The sequence below is a fragment of the Scyliorhinus canicula genome, chromosome 1 (genome assembly GCF_902713615.1).
Source record: "Scyliorhinus canicula chromosome 1, sScyCan1.1, whole genome shotgun sequence".
NCBI lineage: Eukaryota > Metazoa > Chordata > Chondrichthyes > Carcharhiniformes > Scyliorhinidae > Scyliorhinus > Scyliorhinus canicula.
This window is the reverse complement of record NC_052146.1, coordinates 62,367,091-62,383,796: the sequence shown is the minus strand read 5'-3', so window position 1 is coordinate 62,383,796 and position 16,706 is coordinate 62,367,091. Positions and strand designations below refer to the sequence as shown.

The following is a 16,706-nucleotide window of genomic DNA, read 5'->3' as shown; positions in this document are numbered from 1 at the left end:
ACAGATGCTGCCAGACCTGCTGCGATTTTCCAGCATTTTCTCTTTCGAGCCAAATCCAATGTCCACAAAGAAACATGCACTCCCAGAAAGAGTCACTAGATGGTAATCAAGAATGGAAATGTTGCCTGATGTTGGTTCATTTGTTATTAATGTGGAAATGTTGAATTCCTTGATGGCTCAGCTGGTTAGCTCTGAACCATGTGGACCAGAAAGCTCAAGGTTTGATCTCCAGTATATGCCTCAATATGGGGTCAAGGAACAACAGGCCTCTGCACTCTTCTAGAATAGGGAGGGAAATGTCAGCTATTACAATATGGCCGATTGTGGAACTCTCACTGCTAGCCCAGTTAAGATCAGTCAACTCAGTATAAATGGGCCATCCAACATTCTGTTTGTTCACATTTTTGCTCTTTTATACATCTTCCTCTGCCTTCAGAGTGGGCGGTACGGTGGCACAGTGGTTAGCACTCACAGCGTCAGGTACCCGGGTTCAATTCCGGGCTTGGATGACTGTATGTGTGGAGTTTGCACTTTCTCCCCATGTCTGCATGGGTTTCCTCCGGGTGACCCAGTTTCTTCCCACAGTCCTAAAATGTGCAGGTTAGGTGGATTGGCCATGCTAAATTGCCCCTTTGTGTCCAAAGGTGTGCAAGTTATGGGGTTACGGCGATAGGGCCGGGGAGTGGGCCTAGGTAGGGGTGCTCTTTCAGAGGTTCAGTGGAGACTCGATGGGCCGAATGGCCTCCTGCACTGTGGGGATTCTAGGGTTCAGGTTAGGCTTGCAGCCAGAGAGTTTCAATTGTAACTTTTAGGTGGGTGGACAGATGCAGAACATTATGGCTGGAGTTGGCTTCATTTTCAGCACAGCTGCTGAAAAGCTCCACAGCATTGGGGAAGGTGAAGCGGATGGGTTGCACTGCATTTCAGAAAGTCACAAAGGGCAAGTCAAAGCAAACAATTTTTTATCATTTTTTCATGAGAAATGGAAACTGTGGCTCCTGTTGGTTACAAGTTGTTTTTAATATAGAAAAATGTCAATACTATGAACAGATGAAAAAGCTTCTATATCTCGCAGTACAAAGTCCTGCTATAACCCTGACCTTCCTAAACTTAGCTAAGCAGTATTTTTGGTTACTTCAATTCCTGAGGACAAAATATTTGGATTACAGATTAGCTTTCCTTCCCTGATTAGTCCACAAGTCTTTAAAACCCAAGGCTGGGCCTCTACTGTTTAACTTATCCCATCTTCTCTCTTAAAACCTGGAGTTATGGGGCCTGCTTTTGCTTTTCTTAAGCTACCTTGTCAGGTTGAACTGGCACGCATGGACTCCAGAAAAAGAAGGAACGTATATCCCGAGGGCGTCATGAGCTACAAGATGAATGAACAGATTGGAATCTCTTGTGTGGAACACAGGGCCTTTGACTGACCGGTGGTAAATTGTGCACTGTAAAATGCTGGAAAAACTTGGCAGGTCTGGCAGCATCTATGGAAAGAGAAACAGAGTCAACGTTTTGAATCCATATGGCGACTCGTACAGGCTCGAAACGCTAACTCTGTTTCTCTGTTCGAAGATGCAGGCTGACCTGCTGAGTGTTTCCTGTTTTTATTATAAAGTCAAAGTTGTTAAGGGAGATTTACACTTCGAGAGAGTCAGCTCTCACTGCAGTGTTGCTCGTCATCCTTTTTCTTTATTGGTTCACGGGATATGGGTGTGAGTTTTCCCATCCCTAAGTGCCCTTGAGAGCAATTAAGAGCCAACCACATTGCTGTGGGTCTGGAGTCACATGTAGGCCGGACCAGGTAAGGATGGCCTTCCCGAAAGGACAGTAGTGAACCTGATGGGTTATCTTGTTGGTAGTCCGATGCCCATGTGGAGACCTTTTAATATCTTTACAAGAAAATCTGCGCAAGTACCACTTCTGCTTGATCCTGTTGAACATTTGCACTGTTGGCTGTCCAAAGCTAACAAAACACCTGACAGAGGGAAACAAGTTTAACTCTGGCATTGAGGAACTGACTGGTGGTGTTGTGCAGTAAGTGGTGGTCCAGTCAGTGTAAATCTGTTCTGAATGGACGTACATACCCAGACCCTGCGGCAAATATTTGTCCAATCCAAATGTGGAAGTGTTTTATGAGGAAAGGAGTAGATTGTGTTCATAGGATTAATCAGGATTTTGCCTGACTCTAAAGCATACACCGCTGTGATGTGTAGGTCTTTCCCTCTATCCTAAAAGGCTGGATCTGCAGAACATTATGATGAAAATAATCATTTCAGATGTAACCCTTCATCAGAACGAGTCCCATCAGCCCAGCACTTCATCTGCATTGACCAGAATTGAGCAATTTGTGTAGACCGCCATCTGGTGGCACCTTACAGAATGCCATTTGCAACAGTTTTTTAAAAATTACATAAGGACATTTTTATAGAAAGAGTGTTTGATGACTGATGAATTAGTTAAGTTTATTTCCACATTTTGGCATGCAATTAAGGTCTCCACTCCAGTACAATACATCAGCCAAAATTTGGTGAAGTGTGCGCATGCAGTGCTTCTCTGGTTAATGGGAGACTTTTATTTTTCATCATCTGTAGCCTGCTGAATCTACCCTTGACTGTTCAGCTGTGACTGCTTCAGGGAATGCTCGGAATGAAACCTGTGGGGTATGTCTGCTCAGAACACCGAATGAGCCTCATGCAAGTATAAGTGATTCCGATTTATTTTTACATACTTTAGTAGGCCACAAACGAGTCCGAACTGAGAGGGCCTGAAGAAAACTTGATTTATTGTGAAGCAATTATATTTACGGTGGGCATTAGATCTCGGCTGGGTCTGCTCTGTCGGTTCCTGGACGACTTTATACAGAACTCAATCATTGTTGTCCTCTGGCTCCCCACCCCCTGAGAGGGAGAGAGATCCAAATTTACTATTCTCCATCTTATCATAGAATGTACTGTGCAGAAGGAGGCCATTCGGCCCATCGAGTCTGCACCGGAAAGAGCACCCTACTTAAGCCCACACCGTCACTTTATCCCCTGAACCCAGGAACCCCGCCTAACCCTTTTGGACATTAAAGGCAATTTAGCATGGCCAATCCACCTAACCTGCACATCTTTGGACTGTGGAGGAAACCAGAGCACCCGGAGGAAACCCACGCCAATACTGGGAGAACGTGCAGACTCCGCACAGGCAGTGACTCATGCTAGGAATTGAACCTGGGACCTCCCACAGATCCCGAAAGACATGCTGTGAGGTAAAGTCGGCATTCTGAATTCTCCCTCCTACACGGCCAAGCGCCGGAAAGTGGCGACTAGGGGCTTTTCACAGTAACTTCATTGCAGTGTTAACGTAAGCCTACTTGTGATTATAAAGATTATTATTATTATTATTTTGGAACCCTGGGATGTAGATCATCAGTTCCTAGGGATTTGTTGTCTTTTAGTTCCTTAATTTTCTCCAATACTTTTATCTGCTGATGATAGCTACCTCAAATTTCTCACTCTTATGAGCCCCTTGGTTACGCTATGTTTCTGGCATGTAACTTGTGACTTCTATGATGAAGACAGATACAAAATATTTGTTTAACATTGCTGCCATCTCCTCATACCCCATGATAATTTCTCCAGTCTCTGCCCCTCAGAGCTGGTCACTGACTTCAGGAAGCAAAGTATTGTACACACGCTGTCTGCATTAATAGTGCCAAGATGGAGATGGTTAATAACTTCAAATTGCTAGGGATGCACATCACAAAAAATCTGTCCTGGTCCACCCTCGTCGAAGCTACCACTAAGAAAGCACAACAGCGCCTATACTTCCTCAGGAAACTAAGGAAATTTGACATGTCCACATTAACTCTTACCAACTTTTACAGATGCACCATAGAAAACATCCTGGGCGAAATTCTCCCAAAGGGAGACAAAGTGCCGACGCTGGAGTGAAACCCGGAGTGTTTCACTCCGGCGTCGGAGGCTGCTCCTCGCCCCCTATTCTTCCCCCCCCCCCGGGGGCTAGGCGCGGCGGCGAGTCAATCTCGCGCGCCTGGCCTTGATGCTTGCGTCAAAGCGGCGTGGCCTGAATGACGTGGCCGGCGGAGCCTAAATGGCGTCACCCGCGCATGGGCGGTTGCCGTCTTCCCCTCAGCTGCCCCGCAAGACATGGCGGATTGATCTTGCGGGGCGGCGGAGGGAAAAGAGTGCGTTTTTCAGAAACGCCGGTCCGACGATCAGTGGGTACCGATCGCGGGCCAAACCCCTCCTGAGCACGCCCCTGGTGCTCGATCCTCCCTCCGCCCCCCACAGGCCCCACACGCAGGGGTCGCGCGATGCTCATGCCGGCAGTGGTTGGCGCCGGCGTGAACCGGTCGGATTTGGCAGGCCGCTCGGCCCATTCGGGCCGGAGAATCGCCGCTCGACTGCAGCGCCGATTCTCTGAGTGGCCTGTCGCAAAACGCGACACGCCATTTTGGGGGAGGGTGGGAGAATCGCGTGGGGGTGCCAGGGCGGCGTGGCGTGATTCGCCCGGCACTCCCGCGATTCTCCAACCCGGCGTGGGGGTCGGAGAATGGCGCCCCCTATCTGGCTGCATCACAGCCTGGTATGGCAACTGCTCGGCCAAAGATCACAAGAAACTTCAGGGAGTCGTGAACACAACCCAGTCCATCACACAAACCTGCCTCCCATCCATTGACTCTATCTACGCCTCCCGCTGCCTGGGGAAAGCGGGCAGCATAATCAAAGACCCCTTCCACCCGGCTTCCTCACTCTTCCAATTTCTTTCATCAGGCAGGAGATTCAAAAGTCGGAGCACGCACAAACAGACTCAAAAACAGCCTCTTCTCTGCTCCTAAACGACCCTCTTATGGACAGATCTTATGGGCAGCACGGTAGCATAGTGGTTGGCACAGTTGCTTCACAGCTCCAGGGTCCCAGGTTCGATTCCTGGCTTGGGTCACTGTCTGTGCGGTGTCTGCACGTTCTCCCTGTGTCTGTGTGGGTTTCCTCCGGATGCTCCGGTTTCTTCCCACAGTCCAGAGATGTGGAGGTTAGGTGGATTGGCCACGCTAAATTAACCTTAGTGTCCAAAAGAGGTTGTGTGGGGTTACAGGGTGGGGTGGAGGTGTGGGCTTGGGTAGGGTGCTCTTTCCAAGGGCCGGTGCAGACTCGATGGGCCGAATGGCCTCCTTCTGCACTGTAAATTCAATGATTCTATGATCTGATTAATACGACACTCCTGTATGCTTCACCCGATGCCGGTATCTATGTATTTTCATTGTATACCTTGTGTTGCCCTATTATGTATTTTCTTTTTATTTTATTTTCATGTATGAATTGATCTGTTTGAGCTGCTCGCAGAAAAATACTTTTCACTGTACCTCGGTGCACGTGATAATAAACAAATCCATCCATCCTCTCAGTGTTTACTTTAGCTATTCCTTTTTTGTTTGCTTGTCAAAGCTCTTACAATGTTTTATATGCTTGACCAGTTTATTCTGTTATTCTATTCTCCTTTTTTTTAAATCAACTTTCACATTGTCCTTTGCTGGTTTCTAATCCTCAGGCACCACAATTCTTTTAATCTAATTTTACCATTAATTTCACTCTCAAGATGCAGCTTTTGTTTTTAATGAAATATATTAATGATTTTGAATTGTTTCTTTAAAATAGTTTCCCATGTTTATTTATTGCCAGCTCTCTGCTCATACCTAGATTTTACGTTTAAGGTCCAAAGAGGTGCAGGTTAGGTGGATTGTCTATCCTCAATTGTCCCTTAGTGTCCAAAAAGATGTATAGATTAGAGTTAATGGGACAGGGCAGGGGAGTTAGCTTGGGTGAAGTACTCCCACGGGGTCGGTGCAGACTTAGTGGGCTAAATGACCTCCTTCTGCACTGTAGGGATTCTATGATTCTAAGGTTGTTGTTTGGAACTGGAGTACGTCACGCTCTAACTTAATATGGAATGTAATTACGTTCTGAACATTATTTACCAGCAGGTTTTTTTACAGTGAGATTGGTCCATTGCATTCACTGCTCCCAGTGCGGTCTACTGTATATTGGAGAGACTAAATGCAGACTGGGTGACCGCTTTGCAGAACACCTGTGGTCAGTCCGCAGCAGGACCCAGACCTGTCATAATATCCACTCATGTATGTCATGAGATGCAGACAGGCAGTGATTGACACACAGGATGACCAATGAACACACACGACACAGAACAACCAATCACCAGACAGGATGCCACCGCTATAAAGCCCAGAGGGCATTAAGGCTCTCCCTCTCTCACAGGACACGGCTAGGGAGATAGTCGCAGTGCACAGGCCAGTGAACATCATCACCATGTGGTAGAGAGCTGGTCTGGTCAAGCCAGTAGGAGGTTATCAGTTAGGTTAATAGAGTGTCAACCCACAGCAGATTATGTACAGCAATCAACAGGTTCAATAAAACAGCGTTGGACCATCTCCTGTGTCGGAAGCCTGTTTCTTGTTTGACTGCATCCAGTTGCAGTCAATGTTAGACCAGCACAGATAACACATCATGGTATCAGAGAGCTATTAACTCCAATGAACCTACCTCGAGTGACCCTGCAACGACCAGCACGCAGCCGTCCAGCGGCATGGAAAAGATCCAGCCTCCTCCACAACTCCGGATCTCCGGCAACCTCGGCGCCAAATGGAAAGTTTTCAAACAGAAGTTCCTCCTGTATATCGAGGCCTCCGACCTCGAGGCAGCATTGGATGCTCGAAAGATCGCGCTGTTCCTGTCGACTGCGGGGGACCACGCCATCCACATCTATAACTCGCTCACGTTTGCCGATGGCGAAGACGAGACAAAGTTCAAGACGGTTCTGCTAAAATTGGACAACCACTGCGACATTGAGGTGAATGAGAGCTTTGAACGGTACATCTTCCAACAGAGGCTTCAGGGTAAGGATGAACCTTTTCAGTCCTTCTTGACCCATCTACGCATCCTAGCGCAGTCATGTAATTATGACTCGACGGCTGATTCCATGATCCGGGATCAGATCGTTTTCGGGGTCCAGTCCGACTCCCTATGGGAGCAGCTCCTCAAATTTAAACAGTTGACCCTCTCCGTCACCATCGAAACGTGCGTTGTCCATGAGCACGCCAGAATCGTTACTCCCGCATCAGGGTGGCAGAAAATGCAAAACTAGCCTCCCACGAGGCAGAAAGGGTGCAGGTGATCGCAAAAATGCGAGGCCTGAGCATCGAGGAGAGTGGCCGTTCCGCGCGCTTTTCCCGGGTCCCTACGCATGCGCTCCACGACTGGGTGGACGACGATGCCAAAGACCCCGATGCGCCTGTGCGAACGTTGGCCGACCGCACTGTGCATGCGCGATGGCGCATGGAACGTGCTGACGTCAGAGTCATGACGTGTCCAAATTGTGGCTCCGCCCATTTAAAGCGGCAATGTCCAGCCAAAGGAAGGCAATGTCTACAGTGTGGAAAGCCTGGGCATTACGCGGCCTTATTCAGGTCTGCTCCACCGACCAACAGCCAGTGATCCCAGCTGCAGCACAGACGTGTCCGCTGCGTACAACAAGGCATGCAGGATTCGGATCCCGACAGCCCAACGGACCCCAATGCTGACTGCCTCGAGTCTCCATACCAGGTGGGCATAATCACCACACGGGAGTTGGCCTCCACCGTGCCTGAAAACCGCCTTTCAATCCTCACTGTAGATCCTGACGACGAGTGGTGTGCTGTCGTCACGGTTAACCAGTCTCGCATCCGATTTAAATTGGACACTGGCGCATCTGCAAACCTCATCACAGTCGGACCTCGACAGCATCTGAGACCAACCTAGCATTCTTCCACCAGCCTGCCAGCTCCTTGACTACAATAGCAATGCCATAGCTGCCAGTGGATCGTGTCAGCTAGGTGTATCTCACAAGGCAATCAAAGTGAATTTACAAAGAAAAGTACAGCACAGGAACGGTTCAAGAACATCCAGCCTGACAAGGCATCCCTGCTCGGTGCTCGCGCATGCAAACTCCTAAATCTGGTCCAGCGCGTCCATGCCATGTCCTCGACACCGGCGACTGCCTCGCCCAATGTAAATCTCTAGGCTGAGATAGACGACATTCTCACGCAATACCACAACGTGTTTGATGGAATGGGCACGCTCCCATATCGTTACAAGATATTGCTCAAACCGAATGCCATCCCAGTCATCCATGCACCACGCCGGGTGCAGCTCCTTTCAAGGATCGTCTGAAAATGCAGCTACGAGAGCTCCATGACCAGGGTATCATCTCAAAGGTCACGGAACCAACAGACTGGGTCAGCTCCATGGTCTGCGTCAAGAAGCCCTCTGGTGAACTCCGCATTTGCATTGATCCCAAAGACCTGAATCGCAACATCATGCGTGAGCACTACCCGATCCCAAAGCGTGAAGAGTTAACCTGTGAGATGGCTCATGCCAAATTCTTTACCAAGCTGGACGCCTCCCGTGGGTTCTGGCAGATACAGCTGGACGAGTCCAGTCGGAAGCTGTGCACGTTTAACGCTCCGTTCGCCAGGTATTGCTACAACCACATGCCTTTTGGTATCATATCAGGTTCCGAAGTATTTCATTGCATAATGGAGCAAATGATGGAGGGTATCGAGGCGGTGCGAGTCTATGTGGACAACATGATCATCTGGTCCACGATGCCCGAGGATCACATCGCTCACCTCAAACAAGTTTTCCAGAGGATACATAAAACAGCCTCCAGCTCAACAGGGCCAAATGCTCATTTGGTAGGTCCGCTATCAAGTTTCTGGGTGACCACATTTCACAGCAGGGTGTGCAACCTGACAATGACAAGGTGCTGGCAACCAATGCCATGAAGACCCCAGAGGACAAAAAGGCGGTCCTCCGTTTCCTCGGGATGGTGAACTTTCTCGGGAAATTCATTCCCAACATGGCATCCCACACCACAGCCCTCCGGCATCTTGTAAAAAAGTCGACAGCGTTCCAGTGGCCTCCCGCACATCAAGTGGAGTGGTTTGAGCTGAAGGCGAAGGTCACCAAAGCCCCAGTACTGGCATTCTTTGACCCAACCAAGGATACCAAGATATCAACAGATGCAAGCCAGGACGGCATTGGGGCGGTGCTCGTCCAGCGAGGCGACTCCTCGTCCTGGACTCCAGTGACATACGCCAGTGTCCAATTTAAATTGGATGCGAGACTGGTTAACCGTGACGACAGCACACCACTCGTCGTCAGGATCTACAGTGAGGATTGAAAGGCAGTTTGCAGGCATGGTGGAGGCCAGCTCATGCGTGGTGATTATGCCAACCTGGTATGGAGACTCGAGGCAGTCAGCATTGGGGTCCGTTGGGCTGTCGGGATCCGAATCCTGCATGCCTTGTACGCAGCGGACACGTCTGCGCTGCAGCTGGGATCGCTGGCTGTTGGTTGGTGGAGCGGACCTGCGTATGCCACTGGAGTCATAGGGCCATTACTCTGACCGAACAACAGTATGCCCAGATCGAAAAGGAGTGCTTGGGTCTCCTGACAGGAATAGTCAAGTTTCATGACTATGTATACGGCCTGCCAAAGTTCACGGTGGAAACAGGCCACAGGCCTTTAGTCCACGTAATCCAAAAGAATTTAAATGACATGGCACCTCGGCTGCAGCGAATTCTTCTTTGTCTCTGCCAATATGACTTCAAACTCATCTACACACCGGGTAAGGAGCTGATCGTCGCGGATGCCCTATCCCGATCCGTCACCACGCCGTGTGAACAGGGCGACACATTGAAGCACAGGTGCAGCTGTGTGCCAGCAACCTCCCAGCCACTGATGAACGAGTTATACAAATACGCGAAGAAACTGCCAAAGATCCCCGACTGCAGCGCGTGATGAAGCACCTCGCCCATGGCTGGCAAAAGGGGCAGTGCCCCCTGTTCTTCAACGTTAAGGTCGAGCTGACGGTTGTTGAGGGGATCCTTCTTAAACTAGATAGAATCGTCATTCCCCAAAGCATGCAAACCATGGTGCTCGTTCAGATCCATGAGGGTCACCTGGGGGGTCGAGAAATGTCGACACAGAGATCGGCAGGCAGTTTACTGGCCTGGCATCAGCCAGGATATTGCCAACACAGTCCTCAACTGTACAACATGCCAGAAGTTTCATCCAACTCAGCCCAAGGAAACGCTGCAACAGCACGAGATTGTGACCTCTCCGTGGTCCAAGGTAGGGATAGACCTCTTTCGCGCCAATGGGCGTGCGCCTGGTCGACTACTTCTCCAGCTACCCGGAAGTGGTGAAACTGTCGGACCTCACGTCCAAGTCCGTCATCAAAGCCTGCAAAGAGACGTTTGCCAGGCATGGGATACCACTCACGGTAATGAGTGACAACGATCCATGTTTCTATAGCCAAGCGTGGTCCGACTTTGCACGATCCTACCACTTTAGTCACATCACATCCAGTCCCCATTACCCGCAATCAAACGGGAAGGCCGAGAAAGGGGTCCATATTGTCAAGCGGTTGCTATGCAAGGCTGCAGACTCAGCCTCGGATTTCAACCTGGCGCTATTGGCATACAGGGCAACCCTTCTGTCGACTGGTTTGTCTCCGGCACAGTTGCTCATGAACCGCAACCTGAGGACGACTGTTCCAGCCATCCATGTTTCAGACCTTGACCACCTCATGGTACTGGAGAAGGTGCAGCGATCCAGGGACCAGCAAAAGATCACACATGATGCTCATGCCATGGATCTGCCTGCGCTGGCTCCAGACAATGTTCGCGTTCAGTTGCCTGAGGGAGGTTGGTCAGCTCCAGCTGTTATCGTCAGACAGGCTTCTCCCAGGTCTTTCGTTGTTCAAATGGCTGATGGCTCTATTTTACGCCGCAACAGGAGGGCGCTGCGTAAAGTTCACTGCCCATCACCCGACCGCACTTTGCCGCATGTCACCATGCCTCCTCCGGACGCCTTGCACCACGAGGCCACCGAGATGGCAGCCATCCCGCCTGTCCAGGTGCCGGTGTCCCCCCCCTCCACCTCTGCGGCGATCGATCACAAAGATTGAATCTATAGACTTGAATCCTGTAAATTTTGTTCAGTTTGCTCTGTATCTGCACGATAGCCACCTTCCTATGTACATATGTTCATTCGTTCTCCACTAGTACATAGTTATGCATATACAGCCACGTTCCAAAATTTATTTTAAAAGGGGGAGATGTCATAATATCCACTCATGTATATCATGAGATGCGGACAGGCAGTGATTGACACACAGGATAACCAATGTACACACACAACACAGAACAACCAATCACCAGACAGGACACCACCACTATAAAGCCCACGGGGCATTAAGGCTCTCTCTCTCTCATAGGACATGGCTAGGGAGATAGTCGCAGTACACAGGCTAATGAACATCATCAGCATGTGGTAGAGAGCTGGTCTGGTCAAGCCAGTAGGAGGTTATCAGTTAGGTTAATAGAGTGTCAACCCACAGCAGATTATGTACAGCAATCAACAGGTTCAATAAAATAGTGTTGGACCATCTCCTGTGTTGGAAGCCTGTTTCTCGTTTTACTGCATCCAGTTGCAGTCGATGTTAGACCAGCACAGATAGCACATCAAGACCTTCCTGTTGCTTGCCACTTCAACTCACCGTCCTGCTCTTATGTTCACATGTCCACCGTTGCCTGCTGTAATGTTCCAGTGAAGCCCAGTGCAAACTGGAGGAATAGCACTTGAACATCCTCATTACAGCCTTCCGGATGGAGTTCAACAACTTCAGACTGTGAATTCTCTGCCTCACCTTCACCCCATTTTTATTTCTATCAATTTATTTTCGGTTTCTTGCATTGATTCATTTTTCTTCCCCCTTTGCATCCCGCTTTCCATCTGGTTTCTCCCTCACCACCATCTCCCCTCACCCCATTAGTGCCATCTGTTCCCTGTTGTAGGTTGTCCTTTTACACGCTTTACCTTTGTTCTGCCATTAACACCTTCTGACCTCTAATGCCACTACCAGTACCCTTCTGAGTCATGATCACCAACATTTACACTCCCTTTTTCTTTTGCCCTTGCCATCTTTGTCAATCTCTTCCTCGCCTCCACTATTGCTGGCCCTCTTTCTAGCTCTTACTGCTCCATGTTCCCCGCACCCCCTCCCCTAACAGTATAAATCTGATACTATTTCCAGATCTCTCTAGCTCTGATGAAGAGTATCTAAACTGAAAACATTATCCATGTTCACTCCAGACCTGTCAGACCTGCTGAGACTTTCCGGCATTTTCTGTTTTTAATTTCAGATTCCAGCATCTGCAATAATTTGCTTTTATCTAATTAACCCTGCCCAGTTGTATAATACTAGCTTTAAAATAGCTTTAACCCTAGTTGGTTTCATAACATTGTTTCAAAAGTATTCTACAAACTCATCTCCCACATTATCTTTGCTGCTTTGAAGATGAATGTCTTCCATTATTGCATGGCCTTTATTACAAGTTCCAATTATTTCTTGCCTAATACTTTGTCCAATAATAGGGGATCTATATGACAGGGAGTGGGATAGCTTGATCTTGGTTCAGACAATGCTCGGCACAACATCGAGGGCCGAAGGGCCTTTTCTGTGCTGTACTGTTCTATGTTCTATATTCTATATACTACTCCCATCTACATTTTCTGACCTTTGTTATTCCTAATCACCACCCTAGTGGATTCATCTTCCTGATCTTCTGAGCCAAGATCTTCTTTCATTAAAGGGTCATCTGGACTCGAAACGTTAGCTCTTTTCTCTGCCTACATATGCTGCCAGACCTGCTGAGACTTACCAGCATTTTCTCTTTGGTTTCATTTTTCATTATGCCATTCTTTAATATCAGGATTACACCTCCTTTTCCGTTCTGTCTATCTCTTTTAAATGCAATAGTGTGAACCATTTATTTCCCAATCTTTTTCTTGAAGGTCAGATCAAGGACTGCCACATTTTAGTAGAAATTGATCATAATTCAGCCCTGCTTGACAGTATTTTCCATACATTTTGTGGATTTTTAACACCAAATGGGTTTGGCATTCGGCTTTGTCTATTTCACAAGTTGTACCTGTGTCCCATCAACTCCTGGTTAGTCAATATACAAACTCTCCTGGATATGCCCTGGATGGATTTTAAAGTTTTGGAACATTGATGGCACATTGTACCTTATTTTGCATAAAGAAATTAAATATGGATCTCGCATAATGTATGATTAAATGTTGCAAATCAATTTGCAGAATATTATCCCAGATCCTTTAAATGTTTGCATACTGCCTCGCAAAGTTAGCTGAGCAGAAACATTTCACTCTCTCATTCTGTTCCTACAGGACTTGAATGACACTGAAAATTCAGTTCTTCACGATGGATGTCGCTATCACGCGAGCTGTGCAAACTTTTGGCTAAACTGCGTGGACTCAAGTCTACCAGGCCTCATTGCACCCAAGGAAAACCCTGAGGCCTTGGATCGGGAAGGTCTCACTGTTCTTGGATCAAACAGCTTGGACACCGGCCCTGAAGATTTAACTGTTTCTACAGCTCATTGACTGCAAACTCTATTTATTCTCCGAATCGAGGAACTGTTTTTCCGAGCAGACAGTTTTGTCAGAGACATCTTTTTTAGGATGGTTTGAAGGTATTAGCTGTTTGCAAGTGATGCTTCCGAAACTTTTTTTGTCTGGAAAATGTTAACTTTTCCAAGACAAATGGCAACCTATTGATAACACTGATGTAACAGGAGAAGACTCAACAAATTACCACGAAAATCATGGGGTAAAAGTGGTTGTTGGTCAGAAGTTGAATTTGTGTATTAATCCAGTTTGACAGCATGAATCGCAGCTTCCACTTTTAATGGGATTCCCCTCTCCATTTTGATCAATCTTGCAGATGCAATTAATTCTGCTTCCACACCAGAGGATGTGCAAATGATTTGGCGCAACAGTTCAAGTACTTCACGTGTATTCCATATCAGCTGGGAAAAGGCAGGTAGACATGTCTGGTGGACTATTTGGAGTTTGATACCTGGCTCCCCAACTCAAAGCTGTTTTATCATAGGACCCGTGTCGATCCCGGCCCCGGGTCACTGTCCGTATGGAGATGTGCAGACTGGATGAATTGGCCATGCTAAATTGCCCCTTAACTGGGGAAAAAAAGAGAGTTGGGTACTCCAATTTAATTGAAAAAGAATGCTGTTGAATGCATTATTGATAAGCATTTCCCTAAACTTGCATAGAAATATTACCGTTACTTAATAACTCAGAATATGAAACAGAGTTGGGTTTTATTTAGCCGAAGAATAGGAATAATCCATTCAACCCCATACTTTTTCCTGAGATCCCTTGAATACGTTTTAGTGGTCTTAGTCATGAAAATTTCAGGGAAAATAATTGGGAAAGGGGGAGAAATTCCTCGTGGCAGACAAATTATACATAAAACAGTATTTCTTTTTTAAAAACAGAACACATTATGATGAATGTGCAGCTTTACCATGAGCTTTGAGACTAATTCAAAAGCGCATGCAACAATACTATTTAACGGGGTACCTATACTCCACTGTGAGAAATAGTGTGCTGTTGACCAACACAACTTACCCTTGTTTTCAAGGGAATTAAAGGTTATTGGGGGCGGGTGGGATTCTGAAATTAGAAACACACAGATTAGCGGTGCCCTTGTCGACTGGTGGGAGAAGACTCCAGGGGTCAAAAGGCCTACTTCTGTTCCTAACAGTATGTAACTGCAGCGTACAGAATTCCTGAGTGAACAACAGGAACAATACCAACACCAATTTACTGATAAAATATCTTGGCAGGTGGCTTGAGTACATCAGTGTCTTATTGTGTCTAACAACCAGGAAATAACTTCCTCAAAGCCCTTCACAACAAAGGAGTGACTTTTACAGACCAGCCACACAGTAAGACTCCGTAAACACCAATTAGATGAAAAGCCAGTTACTTTTGATCGGTATACTTGGGAAAATTATCTTCTCTTCTTCACATGGGATATTTTCCATCTAGCTGAATAACATACGAAGGAATCCCCAAGTGCCTCATCCAAAAGGTGGCACAGTGGATCAGTGGTTATCACTGCTGCCTCACAGCTCCAGGGACCAGGAACTTGGGTGACTGTCTGTGAGGTGAATGTGATTCACACTATATATAGTTGCTAATATCACTCCATGTATATATGTTCGTTATCTACCCGTTGTAAGAGCAATGCTGTATATAGTTGCCAATATAACTCCATGTATATATGTTCACTATCCATCATTGTAAGTGCAGTTGCACTATCCGACCACCAGGGGGAGTCGCTCTGGGAGTACGCGAGAGTTTGTACTGGGCTCCTCCCTTGGCTCCGCCCAGAACTCCTCCCTCTGGGACCGATGTATAAAGATCAGTGCCTTCGAGCCAGCCTGCCAGTTCAATGACGAATAGGCTGGCTCTGTTGTAAGTGTATTAAAGCCTCTGTTCAGATCCAACTACATGTGTTCGCTGAATTGATGGTTCCATCAGTCTGTGTGGAGTTTGTACGTTCTCCCTGTGCCTGCGTAGGTTTCCTCCGGATGCCCCGGTTTCCTCCAAAAGTCCAAAGATATGCAGGTTAGGTGGGGTTTCGGGGATAGGGTGGAGACGTGGGTTTGAGTAGGATGCTCTTTCCGGGGGCCGGTGCAGACTTGATGGGCCGAATAGCCTCCTTCTGCACTGTAATTCTATGACACCAGTGAGCAATGAAGATAGCTGTGAGGTTGCCTTATATATTGATCATCAGTTTTGCTCAGCAAAGCAAGTTTTATAGATGTCTAGGCAATTGCCATTGCTGTTTAGTATTCTTTTTTTTAACAAACAATTTTATAGAGGTATGATTTGGCATTGTAAACAGTTACAGATTACAGAAATATGCAAACAACAATGGAAAACCAACACTTCAACCAAACCATAGTGCACATAACCGCTCCTCTCCCATAATCACTACCCGCCTATTTACCCCTCCTACTCTTCTCTAACCCCCCCCCCCCCCCCCATCTACCCCCCCCCCCCCCCCCCCCCCCCCCCCTCCTGCTGACGTTCAATCTCCTGCGAATAAGACGATGAATGGTTGCCACCTACGGGCGAACCCCAGTACAGATCCCCTCAAGGCGAACTTGATTTTTTTCCATACCCAGAAAACCCGACATGTCCGAAAGCCATAGTTCGGTCTTTGGGGGTTTTGAGTCCCTCCAGGCCAACAGTATTCGCCGCCAGGCTATCAGGGAAGCAAAGGCCAGAACATCGGCCTCTTTCTCCCCTGGACTCCTGGGTCTTCCGAAACCCCAAATATTGCCACCTCTGGACTCATTACCACCCTTGTTTTCAGTACCCGGGACATGACACCCGCAAATCCCTCCCAGTACCCCCTAAGCAGCGGACATGCCCAAAACATGTGTACGAGGTTCGCTGGTCCTCCCGCGCATCTAGCGCATTAGTCCTCTTCCCCAAAGAATTTGCTCATCCGAGCCACCGTCATGTGGGCCCGGTGAAAGACCTAAAAGTGAATCAGGCTGAGCCTGGCACATGTTGCGGTTGAGTTTACCCTACTCAGGGCTTCTGCCCATACCCCGTCCTCCATCTCCCCGCCGAGTTCCCCCTCCCATTTGAGTTTCAATTCCACCGTCTGGGACTCTTCCCCCTTCATGAGCACCTTGTAGATATCCGAGACTCTACCCTCTCCTCCTTCCCCTCTAGAGA

At 47.8% G+C, this 16,706-nt stretch overlaps 1 protein-coding gene across 2 annotated transcripts in view; it reads left to right on the top strand.

Annotated features, from left to right (window-relative positions):
• LOC119963031 (synergin gamma-like) overlaps positions 1-15,234 on the top strand; it is a 60,795-nt gene extending 45,561 nt beyond the window's left edge. The window contains exons 5-6 of one of the 2 annotated variants that reach the window (XM_038791515.1): positions 2,592-2,660; positions 13,317-15,234. In XM_038791515.1, the coding sequence (XP_038647443.1) occupies positions 2,592-2,660; positions 13,317-13,532 (285 nt within the window). In that variant the 3' untranslated portion in view covers positions 13,533-15,234. Of the gene's footprint in view, positions 1-2,591; positions 2,694-13,316 lie in introns of both variants that reach the window. The other variant, XM_038791504.1, reaches the window with a different exon arrangement.
• The last annotated feature ends 1,472 nt before the right edge of the window (positions 15,235-16,706 follow it).